Below are 22,240 nucleotides of genomic sequence, written 5' to 3'. Positions count from 1 at the left end.
GCCGAGGGGATATCGCCTCAGGCGCTCCCTGGCGGGGTGGCCCTGCAGCCCTCGGCCTTTTGTAGCCGTTCTGGGAGCTGGATTTGAAGTTTGCCTTGCCATTTTCTAAAAATAAGTGGGTGCTGAAGCAAACACAGCGGAAGCTCAGCACACAGACCCGTGCTGTCACCGAGATGCAGTCCCCCGTGCTCGGGTACCTCGAGGGTAGTGTCTGCTGTGTGACGTATTCAGGTTTAGTCAAGATGTATGTCCAGTACTTGTTAACAATTAACATTCTTGAGAAAAGCATGTATGTGAAATGAACGCAGATAGGTCTGTGCTCCCGAGAAAGATTTCTTAACTATCCACCAATACTATATGATCCCTCATTGACTTTTCATTTCACCTCCACAGGTAAAAAATAAGGGAAAACATATGTTGCCTTTAAGTGTTCCCACTTTGAGATGTCAAAAACTGCAACTACAGGTCATCATAGCTGACTGATAATGTTATTTAGCAATATTCATAGTAAGGGGAAATTCAAACCATGTAGGTATCACTCAGCAGAAGTTGGGCCTGGCTCTTGCAAACTTTCTTAGAAATGATAATTAGCAATTTGTACCAAGGATGGTGGTCATGGCCTTGGCCTCTGGCTGAGCATACCAGTGGTGTTCATGTGTGGATTAAGCACTTTCTTTCTTTCTCTTTTGCAGCAGATTGCTGCAATGAAGCTGCAGCTGAAGGACAGCCAACAGCACGTTGATGGCATTAATGTCAGAGACTCGTACAAGGTGCAGGTCTAAGGCCCAAAAGTTAAGTGCTTACACCTTTGACTGTGTTCAATAGCAGTATGTAATATGCCTATATACAGGCATGTAGGCGCCTTCCTCCTAAGAGTACCCTCTTCTCTATTGGTGGATGATGATGCAACTCAGCATCATTTCAGAATAAGGACTTAGGAAAATATAAAGGTGTTGTACATTCCTTGGGCACTTCTGTTTGTATATCTATCCTGGCATTTCAATTTTTCATGCTTAAAAATGAATTTTACCAAGTATGACACAACCAGTCTTTATGGCAAAAATATTACCATGGAGGTGGGGGGTGGGGAATATCACGGGAGGGGGGAAAGGAGAAACCTGCTTTTCTTTCCAAGTGAATATCAAATACTGTTACTTCAGTTTTGGAGTCTTTTACAGGAGTTTTCAGTGCAGATGACTGAGAAGCAGTTTGTAACGAGCCAGCTGAGTGGCAACATGTGAGTGTATAAACCAAGCAGGTCAGGAATGGAAATGTACTTTATAGAGGCACAATGGCCTCCTCCTTTGCTCTTGGGAGAGGTTGCAATTTGCTGTTAGTAGGAAGCAGCAAATTACTACCCCACTCTTTGCCAACTCAGCTGGCTGCGACTTTGTGATCAGAGCAAAGGCTCTTCCCACTCGCTGTCCCCCTGCTAAGGAGCTGGGGAAGTAGCAGGTGCAGATGCCTGCTTTCTTGTGTGACATAAATCCAAAGTCCTGCTACCTCATTCACAGGCAGAAAGGGCATAGGGCTTTTGTAATCCTTTCTACTCACCACACAGCCAAGGTACATACCCTAAGGCAGATGGTGATCAGCTGTCTCAATCCAGAACTGTCAATACCTTCTACATCAGGGAACTGGTAATGCCCTTGTTTTCCTTCGTTTTTCCTGTGGTTCATTGTAGTTGTTGAAGATTTTAGTGCTCTGTCATGTAAATCTTTACTTGCTGTGGGAGCTTCTGTTCCAGATTGTCAGCAGAATGGATATTCTGGATCCTCTGCTATGCTGAAAGAAACCTTTACTCATTCTGTGAGATATTAATGCAAAATATTTAATATATTTTTTCCCTGTACAGGTTAGGACCGTGCAGCAAAAAGAAGTATGACCGTAGTGAAAGAGGGTGGGGTTTTTTTGTTTGTTTGTTTTGTATTGGTACTGGAAAGGAACACTACTGAACTGTATTTGCTATATGAAATTTTACTGTGTGTAAAATGACAGTGCTGGGAGTCTTCACAAGGATGCATTTCAATTATCCATCATTGGTCCCTTTTGCCCTGTGTCGTACTTAGAAAAGCAGCAGAGTGCAGGAAAACAAATGAATACAAACTTAATTATAAAATCAACCCTTGCTGCTTCAGGGTTAGAAAATGTAAACATTCCTTTTATGTTGAAACTGTAATCTTAGCGCCATGCATTAATGAATCTCTATGAAAATGCAAAGTAAGTATAACTTATTTTCTCCTTCCAAATTTCCAATGCCGTTTACTGAAATGACAGCAAAATCTAGGTATCCAAATTCTACAGTCTTCTAGAATTGAAAAGAGTCTGCCAGGATAACTTATTAAAGCCATGGGATTCTGGCTGGGTAATGGTGGAATTCAAGAAAAATCAGTGAATTCCCAATGACCTGGGACAGTTCTCTAGTGTGTCTTGCTTACTCATTCTCATTGCTCATTTTCCTAGACTTTTCTGCATCATTTCCATACCTCCATCAGGAAGGTTTATGTTCCTTATTCTCTCAAGAGACTAGATGAAATAATTACAATTACAGTTTGCTTCTGAGCAACATCCAACTTCCAGTTTGTAATCCTGAGGACTTGTGAGAACTTTTGCTGTTGTCATTTATTGATCATGTTTATGCTCCTAAGCCATTTGTTCACAGCTAATCTCTTCCACATGGGGTTTAATTACCCTCTTTCCTTGCACTGAGTGCACCATGCTTCAGTGTTAAGAGTCTGATTTCACTGTTATTAAAATATTACAGAAATGAGAGCCTTTTCAGCACATAGCTGAAATGCTGAGATGTTGCCTAGCATTTGTCCTTATTGTTAGTAGTGCTTTTCATCTCTTGAGTACTGCAGTGCTGGCATGGACAGCTCTGACAACGGGAAGCTTTTGTGATCATCTGCCTCATCGTGATAACCAGTCACAAGCAAGATTAGACAGTTTGATCCTTAGAGTCCCGGAGGCTGCCTGGAATATCTTCTGCTCTAATTTTTCTTCCAGGGCTTCTGATCGTGCAGCTGAACCAACAGCAGAAACAAAAACATATGCAAACCCACCCGGCAGGCTGGAGCGCTTTCTGTCCAAAATACTCCAAAGAAGTCAACAGTTAATTGCAAACTTGGCAGCATAAAACAAGGTAATACTGTTCTTATTCTTGGAAAATAAAGGACTGCAAACTTAATCTTAACCAATTTCATCAATGCTGAATTCATGTAGTTGCTACAAGTAAGGTAGTGATGGACCAGAATGAGGTTCTAAAAGGAGAAAAAGAACAGAAATCTCTAAAAGAAAAAAAAATCTCTTGCAAGGTGTGTTCCTGTGACTGAAATCACATGTGTGATTGGGCTAAACATTTATAATTATAGCACTCTAAAGATGGAAGTGTTATCAACTCTTTTTCATTATTTCCTCTCTAAATTCTTGAACAGTTCTCATTCCTTAGACCCTCTTTGTGTATGTGCATGTGATCTAAGCCCAACCCCTTGATTGCTACTGAGCAAATATATTCTATTCCCCATCTCAGAGGCTACCTGCTGTAGTTCACATTATCAATGAAACACTTGTTTTAAAGAAATAACCCTATAGTACTTCCAAGTGGGAAGTGTTTAATTCCCAGGCTGCCCTACTGTTTCATCTCTTCTTAAAGCTATAAGATCATAGTAACCTTGTAAATTCACTGTGCCTGCAGCAGCATCCCAAAGCAAGTTCCTGAAGAGAAATGGAAACATTTTCCACTGTTGGAAATTTTCATTGTTATCTTGTCTTTGCCAGTACACCTTCAAATCTAGCAAATTCTTAGCAGTACTTTATCAGTATTTTTGGTGGAAGGGCCTTCAGAAGCACAAACTCCACAGCCTTTGAAGAACTGACCAAGACTCAGAAGCAAACGTAGTCCATGAGAAGAAAACGTAGCCTTTGATGTTCTACCTTCTGGAGAGGCTACAAAATCAGAGAACTGGTAGGCTGCAGAAGCAGCAGGAAACAAAGGACATGGACTGGTGTAGGAGAAGCGTGGAGAGATGTATGCAACTTTTCAGACAAGGAACCGAGGATTTGCAGGCTAGGATAGAGCAGAATGTCCCCAGGTCTCCTCTGCTGGCTCCTGTCCATCCCATATTCACAAAAATTCATACTGTCAGGCTGAGTGGGGCTGGGGGACCCATTCAACCTCCATCTGTGGGAAATTCCCCAAAACTATGTCTTACATTGCATGCAATTTCTAACATGCTGCTGCTGCTCTTATTTAGCACTTGATAATGAAGATAGTTGAAGGCAGGCTGCTAGCATAACTGCTAAAGGCGTTCAGTGGGCAAAGCTCTTTGCCACTGACTCTAGTGACATCCTTATGTCACTGCCTAAGCGCACCAGATGTTCTAGCCATTCGCTGTCCTAGCCCTACAGAACTCATCCAGAGATTAGATTTGATTACACAAGAATTCATTAGGATTACCTAATGATATTAGGCACCGTTACTCTGCCAAGTTCCTGATGAGTAATGGCTTGTAGCATTGCAGCCATTTATGAAAATCATAGAGCTCTATTCACTGACCTTCGCTCAAGTTCCTAAGTCATGGACTTCAACTTCTGCATATTCTCGATAGCTGTAACTGCAACTCCTCTGATGTTATTTTTTAATGAAGAACCAGTATAATGGTAGTGTTGAATTGGACCACTGCCTGATCCGGACTTGTTCCCTTTCCCCAGCAGCGGTGTGCTGCTGGGAGGAGGGAAACTAGCAGTGACCATGGCAGCAGCAGTTACACCCCATTTCTTCTCAGCAGCGGTAGGTGCGGGTCCATGCGGGTGGAGGCAAGAGCAGGGAAGTGTTTTCTTCCCTTATGCCAATTAAAGTGGTACAGCACTTCTGCAGCACAAACATTGCATCTCCTTCTGTGAGGCGCTTTGCGCTGCCAAACACAGCCACATGCACCCTATGGAGGCCACAACAATTACAGTATATGCATGGACAATATACCTTGACTAATTTTAAGAACAAATAATTGCACAATGCAATAAATTAAAGGAAATGCTACTTATTTGTCATCACTGCTAGTCATTCTGGCTGAAGTTGCGCTGTCAGTCAGTGGACAGCCTTTAACATTAATTAGCAGCATCCCTACACCAGACAGTCTTACTGAAGAGGAAACCAAGTAAAACTCCCTTGCTGCTTTCAGAGTTTTAAACTGTTCTTCCTCAGAATAGCAGGTTTTACCCCACGTTATCGCGTTCCACACAGCTGGCAGCCCTCAGCCAAAGGGCCTTACCTTCCCATGAGGAATTACCCTACAAGTGAAAGCAGCGCGTGTCATAACCTTTGAAACCTCCATCCCGCAGGGTTAAGCGCGGGGCTGGAGCGCGCTCTCTCCGCTATTTTGCGCTCCCCGGACCTGCAGGTACTCAGTATTTTCTTTTCCCCGGCTCCGTTTGCCCTGAGCGCCTGCAGCTGCTAACAGCGCCGGTGCGTCCCGTAACTCCCCGGCGGCGGGCAGGCGCTCTCCCACCCGTCATTCGCCTGGGACCCTGCGCGAAGCCCGCGGCCCGGGCCCGGGCCCCGGCCGCAGCGCAGCGGGAGCCCCCGGCCGCGGCAGCGCCCGCGCCCGGCACGCCGGGACCCGGCACGGTGCCGCGGTGGGGCGCGCCGCGGGGCACGCCGGGAGTTGAAGTCCGGCAGCGATGCTGCCCGGCGGCGGCGCGGCGGCGGCAGGACTCCGCTACCCAGAGTGCCCCGCGCGAGTATATAAGGCGCGGCGGCGAGCTCCGAGCGCAGTAACCATGTGGATGTGCAGCTGAGGCGGCGGCGGGCGGGGGGGAGCTCGGCGCAGCCTCCATCCTAACGGGACCGGGCAGCGCCGCCAGCATGGGGCTGCCGAGCCGCCGCTAGCCCGCCCCGCCGTCACCAGAGCTAGGTAGGGGCCGCTGCGGGCAGGGGTGGCGGCAGTGGCTGGGGAGGGAGGCGGCTAGCCGGCCGCCGAGGCAGCCCCCTTCCCCAGGCCGCCGGGGGCCGGGCGGGGCGGGGGGTGCGAAGCGGTGCTGGGCGGGGGTGCCTCGCCGAGCCGGGCCCCTCCGTGCGGGCTGGCCCCGGGCGGGGGGGGGTGTCGCTGCCGGCCGGGGTCGCTGCCCGCCGCAGGACGGCCGGGGCCTCGCCGCTGCGCCGGCCGCTCCAACTTTCCCCTGGTTCTTGGTGGGGTTTGCCCCTGTCGGAGTTGCGGCTCAGTTGCAGGAGGTATGTGGCGTTATGTAAATACTGGCGAGCGCCGGTGGGGACTTGGCTGTGGGCGATCGTACTCTTAAACGGTCGAAGCTGGGCAGCCGCGGTGGATGTTCGCGAGGGTCCCGGCGCCTCCTCTGGCGGGCCAAATATTTAGCGGTCTCCTGGGGTACCGGAGCCGGCCATCGCGCGGGGGAGGGGGCACGTGTGCCTTCCCGGGTACGTGGGATGTGGGCTCATGGCTTTGTGCTGAAAGCTCAGTTACTGCTGGTTTGGGTCTGGGGGCCGCCCTGTGGCCCCTCCGCCTGTGCAGAGGCTGCGTGCGCCTGTTGCTCCACAACCCCTCGCGGTGGCTCCCTGGGCGCAGGGGGCTGTATGCACCCGCCGTGGCTTGGGCTCAGCCAGGCTTTCCCCTCTAGTATAAAACCTCTTTGCCCCATGCAGGTTAAGTTCCGCTCACAGTAGTTTGTATAACAACAACAACAAAAAAAGCTCCCAACGGGTGAATGGTTTGAATAAGTGCATCATATCCATCACGTTACGCACTGTGCAGCGGTTCACTTGTGCCCGCTCAGCTGTAGATGGATTGGACTGTGGTGTTGCTACTCAAAAATCAGGAAGAGAAAACGTGGCTAATACAATCCAGATCTTTGCCTTATGAAGATTCAGTGACTCGACATCGTGCATGAAGTAGTGTGCATGTGTGGTGGCTGTTTGCTTTATTTATTGATGAGGGCCGGTACCTGTGCATGTTTTTATTTCTTCAGCATGCGTTTTGTTATGAGTTTCTTTTCCTGTGCTCGGAAATTTGCTTGGTATCCCAGGACTTCCAAATGCATTGAGCCAAAAGGCTCACTGACTCAGAGCCCAGTCCAAAGGCCCACATCTGAATTGCTTTCCTCACAGGGTTCAGCTGCATGAGTGTGGGATGCAATGTGAAGCCAGTATCCATTTCTTTCCCATGGTGCTTTCTCTATGGCTAAGTTAACAGGCTGACAGACACTGGATTATTTTATTTTCTGAACCTCTACTTTAAGCCAGTTTTCTTGCATGGCAAATAAGCCAGTTTCTAAATGCTTGGTGGTTTTGCTGGTGTAAGATCAGTGCCTGAAACAGTAACAGTGGTGCATGGCGTTGTGGCTGTAGCAAAGCGTTGGTTGTCCAACACTGCTTGCTCAGTGACTGGAGAAGACTGGTGACACTGATCAAAGCGAAAGTTCTGGTGTAACAGGACCCTTGACGAAACAGACGTGAAAGTTGACTGCTCTGGAAAACAGCAACTTAACAGTGAGAATGTGTAGTGGTCAGTGTGTATAAACCAAAAAAGGAGTCACTGTGGAAATAAAAACCACAGTTCCAGTGTTTTTCAAAACAAGCTGTTACAGGAGTGCTATTAAGTAAGCTGTTTGCTGAGCTGAAGATTTCTAATGTGTTCTTTAAGCTGTCTTTTGTTTGTCAATAACAATTTTTTTCTATTAAAATACCAGGATCCACCCTGAGACTGAAGTGTTTGTTTAGATGATTTTTTTTCCCCTACCTGCTTGTTTTGCAGCATTGATTATGCCTTGAAATAGGGAGTGATCTGGTTTCCTCTTACAGGGGTTCATAAATTAGGAAGTAAACAGCAAGAGTAACTTTGGTTTGCCTTTGCAATCATGGGGTGGAGCTTAGCTGTGGGAAATAGTGTATTTTCCTGAACACCATGGTTGGAAAGTGGAAGAGGCCCTAGTGAACGCCGCTGCAGGGGCAAGCACTTGTTCAGTATGCTTTGTTGGTGACCATTGTTGGAACTGCGAGTCTGGGTAAGAATGCCTGGATGAAGGAGGTCTACTGAGACTGGTAACAGAGTGGAGGGTGGTGTAAACGACTGCTGTGGTCTCTGGTTATAAACTGGGGGCATGAAGAAGTCTTATTCATGGCACAGTCAGCCTTGTTGCATCACCTCAACAAATCTGTGTTGGTGTGGGGTAGACTAGAAGGTGGGAAAACCCAGCTGAAGTGAAGAAATCTCAAGTTCTGGTAGCTTACAAGTGCCATAGCAAAGAAGAGCAAGACTTGCAAGCCATGGTGTCCTGCTGTTGTGTGGTGTAAGATCTTAGTCTAATTTTATAGTAATTCTTATTGTAAAGGCAATGCTGAATGAGCATTGCAATGTGGCAGTGTGAAGAGATGGCCAGGGTGGCAAATTTTGGATGAAATGTGGAAGCAAGGTTACAGCTTCTCCAGTACTCTGTGTACATGTGCCAGAGGAAAGGTAACAATCCAGTGACTGTTCAAATATTGGCCACTGTGGTCCAGAAGGCTGTTGTGGAAGCAGAAGCTCCTTTCAGCTGCTTCCTGTAAGATGTGCTGGTACCTCCTGGTAAATTGCTGAAATGGGCAGTATTGAGGTGGAACTTCTTTTTCAGTGCTATAAAGCAGGCTTAAAGCAGTGTGCAGATCTGCTGAGCCCTTGTCTGGTACATGCCCTTCAGTGAAGCAGTTGGAAGAGCAGCTGTAGCTTGTTCTGGTTGTTTTGTTGACCATGCTGTTCCCCCTGATGCTGTGCATTGTAATTCTCAGTGCATAGCGTACTCCTTAGGAGTATCTGATGTGTCAAGCTGCAAAGTGTACTGGGAGTCTTTGAGACATTATTACCCCATAAATATAAGATAGTTGTAGTTGTAGGATTATGTCTTAAAGACAGGAGGAATCTGAAGATCCTGTGGGAGGTGGGATGAGGGTAGTGGCTCTGTAGTAGCTGGTAGACGAGCTGCTTGCTCGCCTGTGGGTGAGTGTGAGGGAAGGCAGCTTCACCAAAGCAGCTTATGGAGACCAGAGAGGTTTAGAGGTAGAAAATGATGTGTGCTGCTAGAAAGTTATGTAAATATAACGTTTATGTCACAATGAGACTATGGTATTCATCCAGTTTTATAAAAATCAGTTTCTTTTGCTGCTGAGATAGCACTGTTGCTTCAGTAGCCTGGAGCCTTTTCTCTGCCTTTTTTTTTTTTTTTTTTTTTTTAAGAGTTTGTGTGTGTGATAGTATAGAAGATAAGTTAAGCCATTGGGCAGTTTCATCTAGTGGCCTATGCTGGGTACAGACAGGTACTGCTTTACTGGGTGCTGTAAAGGAGAAGACTTGAAAAGCAAGCAGACAGTATCTCTGCGCTGCTAAACCGTATCCTATCAGTGTCCATAGCTGTTCAAAGTGATTCCAGTGCTCTTCCGCTGTGCGTCTCCCAGAGGCTGCTGCAGGAGGCAGGATGCCAGACAGCATGAGCTTTGATCTGGCTCAGTATTTCTTTCTGATTTCTGTTCCTAATGGGCACTACAGCAGTTATTGCCTGGTTCTCAGTCTTGGCACAGATGGGCAGTGGCTGGGGATGGGGGCAGAACCCTCTTTCTGCGGTGCTGCAACTGCTCATGAGATTGGCAGAGGCAGCTGTAGGAAGTGTGTTATTTTCTTGCTTGTTCTGTACCTGTTGAGAAAGTACATTTCCAAGTCTTCAGAGCAGCTGTGTTTTATGGGACCAAATTCCTCTGGGGGGAAAAAAGATAAGAGAATGAAAACTACAGGAACAGTAATTCAGACAAGGAAAGCTGCAAAACTCAGCTGTGGATTCTGAACTCAGAAGTTTCATTTTCATACTTGTGGTCTGGTTAAGCTTATCAAAGCTTAGATCAGAACTTATTTTTCCTTCCTAACAGTGTTATTATGGAGAATAAAATATCACTTCAGATCTGAGCAAGTTAACCTTCTAGAAATAAAAAGGTGTTAGAAATGTGCATGGAAACATGCGTTATTTTGCTGATTTACGGCTTGTGGCAATGTCACTGCATCCTCGCGTGCCAGAATGCCAACATGAGGAGTGTTGCAGAAAGCTGTGTGTTCGTATCTCACCAGTTGTTCGGCTGAACAGGTTATCAAAGGGTGGTGAATAGCTTTGAGAGAACTAAATGCCAGGGGAAGCAAATTTCTTGGTTAGGATGTTAGGTAACATTTCTGCTTTTGGAATGATCTGATACTAAGCTGTAAGAAAAGAGGCTTGGATACTGGATCCAAATGTCATGATGTACACAAAGAGTTCATCCTCTCCTTAGCCCTGCCATGTGCATGATGTCTGTAGTCAGAAGATTGTAAAATCTCTGTGCATATACATGTAAGAAATTTCTGATGACAGTAGGCCAAAAAATGGCTACTGCCAAAAGGCTGTGGCTTTTTTTTTTAAAAAAAATAAATATTCAGGATTGTTTAGCAGCAGGTTAGCGTGAAACTTTTACAAACATTCTTTTGTGCCTTGGCCCAGCCTATCTGATATTTCAGAAATTCGGAGATCTGCCAAGAAGTTCTGAAGAAAAAAGCTTTGCTTGCATCCCAGATAACGTCCTGTCTGCATCCCACTCTGAGACAAGATGCGTAGACACAAAGGTGGATATGTATCTGAGTAGGCTGATGGTGCTTAATCTAAAGGATTAATTGAAAATTTATGATTAAAACAACTGCAGTCCTTGGCCCCTCCTCCATCTGTAAAGGTTATACAGATGTGGTTGCTAATGCTTTCTATGAGATAAGGTGGTACAGTATTTTGAATCTTTGCTTCAGAAGAATGACTCATGCTTGCATTCTAGAAAATTACTCTTGGGTGGCCAACATGTACAAGTTAACCTGGGAAGTGGAGCCTTCATCTGCAAAGGAGTCCAGCCCATTGGGTGTTTTTAGATCAGCAGGGCTCAAAGTAGGTCCCCTGGCCACCAGTGGTTCTCCACACGTGCTAGTCGTGTGCTGGTAGTGGCTCCTCCTCTTCGACTGCTCATCACAGGCACTTAGGTTTTAGTCTGCAGACCTGGGTGCCTGCTGAGGTGTCTAGGAGGGAAAAGCAGCGAGCTCACCCTTGCAAGGGTTGCTGCATCTGCCTCTGGAAGACAAGAGAAGACTTTCAAGCCTTCAATAGGAGAGAGTTGCTAGTGGAAGAAGAGCATTAACTTTATTGCCAGCGGGGACCCAAGGCTGCTAGGAGACATCCAGCAAAGCCCAGCCGTGGAAGACGACAGCAGTGCCACCATGGAGGCTACAGAACCTCCGCCAAGGTGCAGTACTGGCGAAGGGAGAAGTGGGACGTGTAGGGAAGGGTGAAAGCGCTGGGCAGGTGGGGTCAGAAGGAGATGAGCAGGTGCAGGCGGCTGGAGGTTAGTGAGGCAGACAGACAAGGAAAATACTTTGGTAAATTTAGGGAGTATTGTATTTGCTAAAGAGCATCTATTTTGTGAGGAGGGAAGTATGGAGGCTTAATGTGAGGATGGGGGCTGTAAGAGACAGCCTGTTCTGTGCTGAAGCCTTGGTAGATATGTGACCATGCTCAATGAAATCGGGACTGTTCTGTGCCCTCTTCTTCCCTGGCCATTTTTCTTCCTTGGCTGAACTCCAGTTGGTGTTATAAACTAAGCTTGCTCTTTTTCCCCATGACATTGGTTGCCCTGGTTCTTTTGGCCTGTTCCAACTCTCTCCTTCTGATAGAAATATGCTGGAAAACATTGTGTGCTTGTAGGGGCCTTGTCCAGAGGCTGACGTCTAAGCTGCCTTCTCCCATCAGGGTTAGAGCCAGTAAGTATCAACTTCAGTAAGTGCTTCTTAATTTTAATGGAATTAAAAAGATGCTGTCAGGTCATACTTGATTTGAATCAAAAAATGATTTTTTTTTTTCCCCCAACAGTGTATCTCTAATAGATTTTCTTTTTTCAGCTTTCTGCAGATGCCTGTCAGTAGGATCTGTCAGTTGTGTTTCTTACAGCAGTCTGATGGCTGCTGCATAAGATAGCGCTGTCAAAGTGTAACTTCTGCCTAGCGCATTGTTATAAGTGTGTTACTTTCAACCTGAATTTTCTGTAACTAGCTTGTCTGGTGCCACTGGGCAACTGAAAAAAATGCAGGTGCCCTTTCTGAGGAGAAAAGGACATTGTGCATGTTTGCTTTCTTTTATTGAAGATTTATTGAGGTTCAAGTTAACAAATTGAGTTACTTTATCATTTTCTCCCTTTTTCTTAAACTGTTTTGTTGCACGTATTAAATAGTAGATTTTTTTAGTATCTTTGCCATTGATACAGTAAAAAGAGCCACTATTACAAATGTATTTATCTGTGGCGTGGCAGATACTATGAATAGAACGTAATTAACTCTGGCATCATTTTACTGTATGAATTTACATGCCTCTTCCAACTTCCTTCAAGTAAAGGGGGAAACATATGCTTGATTAGATGTGCAATGAGATTGATTTTCCTCCTGGGAGAAGAGGGGTGGTGTAGGCTGGTGGATGGGGATTCAGGAGACCTGGATTTGAATCTGGGCTCTGAGTCTGACCTGCTGTGTGTCCTTGAGAAAGTCATAGCTCTGTGCTGCTCCCTCCTTCCTCTCTTCCATGCTCTTCATCTTGCCTGTTCAGACTGCAAACTATAGAAGAATCTGCTGCGTTACAAGCATTAGGAGGAAAAATACTTTCTCAGAGAAAGTGCATTTCTCCTCTTGAATCTAACGGTTCATCAAACGACAATTTGTTTGCAGATAGCGGGCTCCTGAACATGAAAGGCTGCAGTTAAATGGAAAACAAGATTGTGGTAGATAAACGTACCATGCTGATACTTGTTTTTAATGTGTAATCTCTAAAATTTAACTACATGTGCATAAAATTAACAGTGCTGAACCCTCTCAAAACCTAACATGATTTCTGAGCAGCCTCCCACTGCAAGCGTGTGAGGGCGAGGATCCTGACGTTCGAGATGGTGGTGGCTGTGGGTCTGCTGTGGTGGTGTCATTTCCGCGTGCTATGAACAGTGCTGGTGGTCGAGAAACTGCAGGATTTTACTCTGCTCTTGGCTGGGTCCTCAGCTAAGGAGTGAATGAACTTCCTTGAGATGGCCCACTCGGTGTGTGGCACTTATCCCAGCTGCCTGTGCTACCCAAAATCCGTTTTATTTCTCTTTCCCTGGTGTATGCAAAGAGCTCCTTTTAGATTTGCTAAGTCAGAAGCTTTGCAAATGACAGTGCTTTGTCCTGCCGCCCCAGAAGAGTGATTATTCACTAGATGATCTTTTAAATAGAGCACTTCTGCCTTGCTTTGGCTGTGTTAATGGGATTCTTAGGAATCTTTCTCACAGCCCTGAGGAGGAAACCTCCCTTTTTATTGAGCTAAGAATGGGAAACATCAGGTTTTGGTTTAAGTTCTTAAAAAGTTAGCTGCACCTGTAAAAATAGATACAGAATGCTGGGTTATCCAAAGCAACACGGAAATCTTTAGAGAAGTGTTAGGGGAAACATTGGATCAAACCTGTAGGGCCAAATTTTCAGCCAAGTGATCCTGTTGTAAAGTTTGGATTTACCAAATTATTTAAGTACTGGACTTACATCTAGGGAGTCAGTCTTTGGGTGCATTTGAAAAAATGTTAGCTTATTGGGCCTAATTTACAAATATTAAGGACTCTCTTCCATTTGATTCAAACACGCTGCTTTACCTGGGCTTGTGGATTCTCAGTTGTTCAAGTCTTGATATGATGTTGCCAATAGCTGTTAATTTATGGATGCTTCTTCACGTGCATGCCAATAGTCTATGCCATTAAGCAGTCCTTTATGTCTGCTTTTTTGTTGTGTCTCTACTCTTAAACTCTGGTCTTTTTTCTGTTAAGAGCTGAAGCGAAATTAAACTTTTGCTGTGGAGTTTCCTGTCTGCAGGAATGAAGTTGAAGCAGTTAAGTATGGTTTGAGATTCTGTTCCTACCTCAACAACCTAAATAGCGAAAAAGACTATCAAAAGTGCTGCTCCAGTTTCTGTAATGGTACATATAAAATTGCCAATCTCTATTTAATTGAGCACTAAACCACAGTGAAAATAAGATAGTAGAGAACTGAGTACATCATGGGACTGCAAGGCACAGCAAGGAGCTTTTTTGCTCAAAACAAACATCATTAGAACCATCTTAAAAAGATTAACTAATTTGTATGCCAGTTGCTGGAAATCAAACAGTCGGCAATAAGACATATTTGGTCTCGTTTAATTTACAAATAGGATTTGCAGTCATAGGTTAAAGAATTAAAATCCCACACAAAGCAGACATGTGAGACATGGTATCAGCAAAATAGCTCCAAATTCTGTGAAAGGCCTTTCAGCATTAAATTACTCGAGATGAGGAATAGCATACTGCTGAAATCTTGTTAAAAACAGTCCCTGTAAGGAGGGACTTCAAAAGGGGCCTTGACTCTGCTATTCAAGGAAAGCAAACTTTCAGTGTTGCTCTGAAGCTTGTATTTTCTAACTTGACATCAAGATTTAGATGAGTGATGGGAGAAATTAGCATGAAATGTTTACAAAGCAGTTGCATTTCCTATTCTGAGATCTGCAGAAAGCAGCTGTCTCATTAAGGTATTTGATATTTAACAGTCAGTTTGATTTCAAAGTGTTTTCACTGTTAATTCTGCTTTAACTGCCATTATGAAGTGTGTTTTCATGAGAAAATGGATTGAAGTGCCTCAGACTTGAATTTCAGTGGCTATATCAGACTTACACTGGCTTACTCGAGGCCATCAGGCTAAGCATATGACCTACTTATGCCCTAAAATATGACCAAGTCCCAAAACCAACTGGAAAGAGTTAGGAGGGAGGGTCTGCAGAATGTCACCTTTGGTTCAGAGCGGAGCGGTAGTGCTGGTGGTAAAGGGCTTTGTATAAACCCTGTCAAAGTGCTTAGTCTGCATTTCAGAATTGGTTCTTTTCATTGGCGTTTGCTGTATGAAATGCAGCTTGTTTTGAGGATATGCACAAGATAATCTAGAAGTAAGAAAATGAAAAATGAAGCCCATAATTACGGCACTTCTGTTCAGTCAGAAGACCAAACTGGTGGTCTTGTGATACAGATTTGTGTTCACCAAGGAGTATGGAGTAGTAGGGGAAAGGCAAGTCCTAAAACTCTTGAGTTTTTCTGGATTTAGCTAATGCATTTTCAGATCCAGTCCCATAGAGCAAAGCTATAGACTGGCAAAATGACTTGGAAAGCAGTACCTTGCAATTTACGTGAAATTCAGCAGGTGTTTGTGTTTATTTTTTTAGGGGTTGTTTCTTAAACAGAGACTTTATTTTATTTTCCTGTGCAGATACAATGTATCTAAAACATAAATAAACACATACTAACTTTCATGTAGATAATATACATGAGGAAGTAATCACAAACATAATTAAATTCAGGCTGTCAAGGCTTAAAAAAATATGGTAGAATGTGCTAATCCTTCAGGTATTTTTTGATGTCTATGGGTAGATACAGTCTGCTTCTCAACATACAGTCCACTATTAGTTCATGTTTCACTTCTCATCTTAAAAATTAAGTCTGTCTTTCTCTGTCAAAATTGGGATATTCAGCTTAGTGGGAAAAGAACATTATTTTAAAAGCTTGGTTTGCTGCTGTCGACGTTGCTGCCACCTGCATTAAGCCTCGTAATACTTGTTTGGAGAAACCTGATGCTTGCTAGATTTGTGTGCTAGTATTGTCATGCTGCTATCATTTCCCTATCAGACTACTTTAGTTTCAATTTGTCAAGTAAGTTTACCTAGAAGGAGTCTTGTTTTCCCCTAGTGTTGAAGTGGAAGAGGGTGACAAGGCTCCACGGCCAGGAGACTGCCAGGTTATGGCTGGAACATGGTGGGTTTCTTGGAGGACTCCTGTCTCTTGCAAGACATTGAACCTGGGAGTGTGCGTAGCAATAACTGCAAATGTTCTCTCGGGGCTGGCCCCTCCTCTAGTATTAATTGATGGCTCTTGGCACTGGCATATCTAAAATAAATAAATTGTGGAGTAATGGTTGTATTTCTCTACTGAGCACAATTGCTTTTTAAGCAGCGTGATTGTGCTTATAGCTGTAAGAGCTGGGTACTGAGAGTGGGTGTGAAGATCCTCCTGCCCTGCGCTTCCAGGGGGCTTCTGGTGGGCATCTCATGTCTTTGGCCAACGCCATACGGGAAGGGGAGCAGCCCCTTCCTGGCCAAGGGGGTGTGCGTGGGTGCTTTGACTGATATGTTCCGGAGGGGACCTGTTTTCTTCAGTCCCTGTGGTCCACCTCTGCTGTGAACTTGGGATAAATGTGCCAAGGTTGACAGATTTTTCGTGCCTCAACTTCTGGGTTCTCCAGCTGAAGACTCCCATAGAGGTCTGATTTCGGGGGGATTACCTGGAAACTTGGCTTTTGAAAGCCTTCCGCTTCTACCGTTTTGTCTCAGATACCCCAGTTGTCTGTCTCATCAAAGGTGGAAAATACTTGGCTTGTGGTAGCTGATCATTTAGTGTTTAATGCCAATAATTGATCAATTAGTGAAGTAATTTTGTTAGGTGTCATGAGTGCCTTGTGAGGAGGCTATGAACGCAGCTTTGAAACAAGCTAAATGAGTTTAGAAATGATTCTCTTGTAAATCTTGCCTGTTAAGGAGGCCTGGTGGGTCGTTTAGTCCCTCGCTCCATCTGCCAGTTCAGCATGTTCCTGAGCAGCGGCCAACCTCAGAAACAGCATGTTTGAAGATAAATGTCAAGTGGACTGACTTTGGGTATTCAGTTATTAAAGAACATAAGAGGAGTAGACAGTGTTTGTCATACCCCTTTTGATTGTGGGTAAGCCTTAGGATAAATAGGTGTTTTACCAAGAGGCTCACCCTACTGGGAATTGGCAGCGTGCTTCGCCAGGGTGGTGGAGGCACGCTCCGTCCGAGCATCTCCTGTTGCGTTGGAGATAACACCACACTGATAGTGGTAAAACAGCATTCAGAATGAATACAAGAAAAAAGTGAATGAAGGCTTGCATGCTAAATACAGTGTGCTTAAGAAGAGCCTTTAAAAATAAGGTTATTGTAGCTAGATCAACCCTTTGGAAGTCTTGCCTCCAGCAAAGCTGAGGACCAGCAGGGAGCATGAGGCTGGGAACGGGAGGCTGGGGTTCAGGGGTGCCGCAGGCAGTTTGCACCCTGAGGAGCCCGGAGGCAGAACCTGACTGTACCGATGGCTTTGCAAGCCTGCCCAGAAAAATTTATAAAGGATCTGGTGAACAGACTGGCAATGAAATTCAATCATGCTGTGACCCTGAACTACCTCCAGAGTTAAAACTACCTTTCTGTTAATCCATAACCGTATAATGATTATAGGTAAGGTTGCTAAACATTTTATTAGTGGGAATGTTAATACATGGCAAAAGGACTTATTTTAGAAGTTTATACTGCCACGATATGTTGGGGTTTCAACATCATGGTGTATGACATGGTATGTCTGCATCTTTGTCAGTAAAGAAAACACAAGAAAATGGAAGTTATATTCTGGAAAGTAATGCGGAAGTTTGATTGTCCCTCCTTGGGCCTGGTTTTTCCTCAGTGTTCTAAGGTAATTCTTTTTTTTTTTTTTTTTTTGCCAAGAAAAAATTCTTCTCTAATGGAAGTCAATAACTTTGACCTTCACATTCCCTTGAGAACAGCTGTGGTGAACATCTGCCTCTTCCAGAGGAAAAATGACACAGTCCAGTAGAGTAATGGCCCTCATAACCTGAATGGGATACCTCAAATGCCACTGTAAAAAGGGGCCGTTTGGAAGTCTCCACGTTTCTTGACTTTGCTTTGGGCTGTATTAATTTAGGGCTGAGCTTAATTGTAAGGTTTTTGGCCTGAAGTTCATAGTCAACATCCAAGCCAGGGAATGAGGAAAACTGCATTTCTAGTGTTGCTAATTCTGTCACTCGGCATATTTCTGTACGTTTTGTGGCATAAAATAGGTAGTGATGTTATTCTGTCCACTTATCAAGAGAGAATGGGAATGGACTGTGTAAGATACAGTGCAGAAGGACTTGGTGTTGAGCGAGCAGCCTGAAGCCAAATGGTTTGCTTCTGTATGCACAAGGATTTGATTTTGAAGGAGCTGAGACTTCACCCAGTATAAAAGCATGGCCTGTTACCTTTGGGTTTTCATGAGTTTGTTTTTAATTGTGCAAATGACCCAGGGATTTACAGGCATGTGAATGTCTCCAATGTGCTTTGACTTAATAATGAAGAAAGTTTTTTCTGTTACCACCACCACCACTGCTTTGGGGCTGAGGCAGTGAGGAGGGAGGGACAGCTGTTTGCAGCTTTTCGGAAAAAAGCGCAGCTTCAGCTTTTTGTTTGCACTTTGACATCTGCAGTGCATTATCATCACCAGCTTTTAAATCTCCATGAATCTGTCCTTGTTGAGCTCCAGCCTTGCTTAATAAACTTGATCCTTACACTTTTGGTAAACAAGATAATGTTCAGTGAAAGGGAATATTTATCCCCTGTACAGTATCACGGTTGTGCTCTATAATAAGCATAATTTCCTGCTGCTTAGTTCTGGTGGTGGACAATTTAAAACTTATTTGGGTGTGATGTTGGAGAAGGTGAAAGCATTTTCAGTTATTTCCCGTGAAATCTGGGAGTCTGGTCCCGGGCAGTGTTCGCTAGCAGGACTGCCTTGCTGCAGGCCACCAGCTGGTGAGAAGGAGCAGCTTGGAAGAGCTGCGTTGCTGCCTGCTGTTTCAAACCTCAAGCACAGAAAACTCTTTCAGCGTTTTGAACTCGGTGATGAAAAAGCATGGCTTAGGAGGATCTCCAAGAAACCAGTAAATGGTCTTGGAAAAGATGTCTTTGAAAAACCTATTGAGTTGGCCTTCTTTTTATCAAGGCTCATGTTGCTTGTCTCTTTGTTGCTGTGACAGATAGAAACTTGCTTTTCTGGATTTATTTAAATGACTGATAGGTCCTGTATGATTCCATCCAGGATTTGGGGCTCTAAAGAAAATAAGGATAGTTCTTAATACTGTGGAAGTTGACAACACTTAAGTGGCTGTCTCCTCAGAGTTACATTTAGGCAATCTGTTTTAAAAACAGGATTGAAATATTGCTGATATCACATGGATTTGGCTTCCTGATACATACGTAGCTTAAAGTACTTGCCTCTGGAAAACCTTAATCTTTGTTTTTACATGCAAAATCTGTTGTCAGGCATATTCATTGGGTCTTCACCTAATGCTGTCCGTGGGACTGCAGCTGTAAGTAGGTGGCTATTTTAGTGTTGGTCATGTCAATATTTTGACATAACCAAAAAATATTGAGAAGAATCATGTCAATATTTTACATGACAATTCCCAGGAGCATCATTCCAGCGCAACAGAGAACCTTTGAAATATGCTGAAACCTACCTTTGATTTTGATAAAGAAGCTGGCAAAAAAAAAGTGTTGTGATTTAGGTGGTACAAATAATATGTCTCAAGCTGAGGCCGCCCACTCTTCTTCCTCCATTCCCTCTCACAGGTGGGATGAAATGGCTCTGTACACCTGCACTGAAATGGCTGTGAGCATCTGCTGGGATGTATATGGCTACCCATAACACAGGCACACACCAAATGGGATGCCAGTAGCTGCTTGTTCTTCCTTAGTTTATTTTTCAAAGCAAGCATTTTGACATGCTGTATTTTCTTTGATACCTGACATTCCAGTGCAAGAACTTGTTCAGTTTTTCAAACAAATGAACAAACAAGCTAAGGTTCCTGTTGTTGTGACCTCCAGTAGCTTATACAGAGAAATTCTGCTTGACAAATAGTAACAGTGTGCTTTATTCTTCTAGGGGCAGTAAGCCAGAGATGACTGACAAGATGTCGAGCTTCCTTCATATTGGAGATATTTGTTCTCTCTATGCAGAGGGCTCAACAAATGGATTTATTAGCACTTTGGGGTAAGAACAGCTGTTCTCTTGTACTAAAAACATCCATAAGAAGGACTAGCAGAACTCAGCTAGCTATCCTGTTCCTGGCTCCCAGGAAATACTGAGTAAAGCAAGTTAGCTTTATGTACAAGTTTGACTGTAAATTTAAAAATGGCTTAAAGCTAATATGGCAAGCTAGATCTTGGGAGGATGGAGAGAGCATATCCATGGCTATGGTGTGGTTTTGATGCCCTTGGTGGGGAGGAAGAAGTTTGCCAAGTTAAGGTGTGGGTAGGGGGAATGAATGCAAGCAAATGATTTTCATGTTGTTGTCTGTCCCGTGTCCATCCGTGTGTCCCGTCCTGTCCTGCCCTGCCCCCCCCCCACCCCCCCCCACCCCCCCCCAGACAGGAATGAATAGGCTTGAGTGCAATCTGCTGATTGGAAAAAAGGATGTAGAATAGGCAATGTAAGTAGCTTTAAAAAAAAAAAAAAAGCCCCAAGCCAAACCGTTTCTATACCACTAACTTACCACTGTGACTAGTTTTGTCTTACAGTATTTTGAGGTTTCTCATACAAACAAAATTGTTCTTCTCCAGTCAAAGGAGAACATGTTTTGAATCTTCAGCTTTGCCAATGGCCAGCACCCTGGAGCTGCAGTGGGAGCCGTGCCTTGCCAGCTCCTGCCCCTGGTGTGCTTCCCCACAGAGCTCCTTTGTGCTTTCTTCTGCAAAGACATCAGAGTAGGTGCTCTTGGAGAGTGCCTCTTAAGCAATAAGTGTGTGCTACTTCATTAAACAAAAAGTAGCCGTTCACACAGGAAAAGGAAGAGTTTGCAGAGAAAAGATGTGGAATTGCAATACAGATCTGAAGAGTGTCAGGGTATGTTTTATTCTGCTCAACTGCGGCTGAGGAGAAATCTCTGAACATCAGAAGCTGGCAGAGGAGCTGTGTACTGATTTGGAAGACCTTGCAAGAGGCTGGATGAGAAGCTCAAAGAGCACATCTGCCGCGTTGTTTCAAAGCAGTGAGAAATTAGAGGGAGGGAAATAGAGTGCATGACACATTGCTGTGGTACTTCAATACTGAATGATTAGCAAAGAAGCAACCAGGAAGCTTGATGATGTGGTGAGTGGGCACGCACACAACATGCTCTTTCTCATTTCCAGTAGCCGTAAGGGCCTCAGGGTGGGTACAGTGACAGCAAATTTTTTGATGCCTACTGTCCAGATGCCTCTGATAAATGGAGCTCCCAAGCAGGGTACAAAGACAGCATCCTGGTAAGTCTCTCGGCAGGAAACGATGGGCTGGAATCTCACCTGAGTGACTCCAAACTAACTTATAGGTTTAGTCCTCTAGCTATTAGGATTCTGGAAAATAAGGGGGCAGAGAAGGAAGCAGACACTGAAGATGCACCATGATCTATTATAGGAAAGAGAAGAAAATATGGGATGCTGCCAGAAGGGAAAGAAGGTATGATAAAAGCAAGGGATGTAGTAGTAAGTAGGGTTGATTGAATAGTATTTGGCGAATGTATTTGACAAATTTCCCAGGTACTCGTCAAATATGACATGTACACTCTGCAGTATTCGATCAGCTGTGTAACTGGCCAAATACTATCTGCTGAAAACTGGCAAAATGAATTAAGCAATACTATACATTTGGCTATTTTATTTCTTCCTAGTATTGAAGCAAGTTTGGCAGTAAATAATTCCAGAACAAGTAGAAAGTTATGTTATGTTTATTCCCATACAGTGCATGATGAACATTATGCAGTGGCTGTGGCTTTTGATGGCATTGCTGAGCAGATGTTTTTCACCATGGGTAGTCCTTTCAGACATCACAGGCCCTAAGCATGTCTTTTTCTAGGCTTGATGAGATGTTCTCATGGCAGGTCTAAAGCTCCCTTAGTGTTACAAGCATCCTCTTTGATTTGATTAGTACTGTTTTAAGGTAACTGCATTATATAATGGCCACACATCTTCTGAGCCTAATTTAAGCCAGAAATCCCAATTGCAATGTGAAACATGAAATGCATTATCATTCTTAATAAGCCTTTACAATCAAATTAGTTTTGTCCTATATTTAATTTAGTCTTTGTCCTGGAGAAAATTAAAGAAGCAAAGGAAAGATTCAGTGTAATTGTACTCTATACATTATATTCTATATGTGGAGTTTTGACAGTCTTATGTCATAACAATGTGTAATGACTTGTTCATGTGGTTAATGAAGGTTGAGAAACAGATACCACTATACATTCTAATGTCATTCTAAATCTTTTGAAGAGTGTTCCCATTTAATATTCCTATGACGTGACTGTTG

General features: G+C 44.2%; 1 protein-coding gene across 14 annotated transcripts in view; it reads left to right on the top strand.

The window, feature by feature from the left end:
* The window catches only part of ITPR1 (inositol 1,4,5-trisphosphate receptor type 1), a 183,644-nt gene that overhangs the window by 186 nt on the left and 161,218 nt on the right, over positions 1-22,240 (top strand). For 6 of the 14 annotated variants that reach the window (XM_055806280.1, XM_055806281.1, XM_055806278.1 and 3 more), the window contains exons 2-3: positions 693-3,142; positions 19,841-19,948. In XM_055806280.1, the coding sequence (XP_055662255.1) occupies positions 19,857-19,948 (92 nt within the window). In that variant the 5' untranslated portion in view covers positions 693-3,142; positions 19,841-19,856. Of the gene's footprint in view, positions 1-692; positions 3,143-5,775; positions 5,913-19,840; positions 19,949-21,087; positions 21,199-22,240 lie in introns of those variants that run through there. The other 8 variants (XM_055806274.1, XM_055806273.1, XM_055806269.1 and 5 more) reach the window with 5 other exon arrangements.

Source organism: Falco peregrinus, chromosome 5 (genome assembly GCF_023634155.1).
Source record: "Falco peregrinus isolate bFalPer1 chromosome 5, bFalPer1.pri, whole genome shotgun sequence".
Taxonomy (NCBI): domain Eukaryota; kingdom Metazoa; phylum Chordata; class Aves; order Falconiformes; family Falconidae; genus Falco; species Falco peregrinus.
The sequence above is the reverse complement of the archived record's forward strand: the minus strand, read 5'-3'. Positions and strand labels throughout refer to the sequence as shown.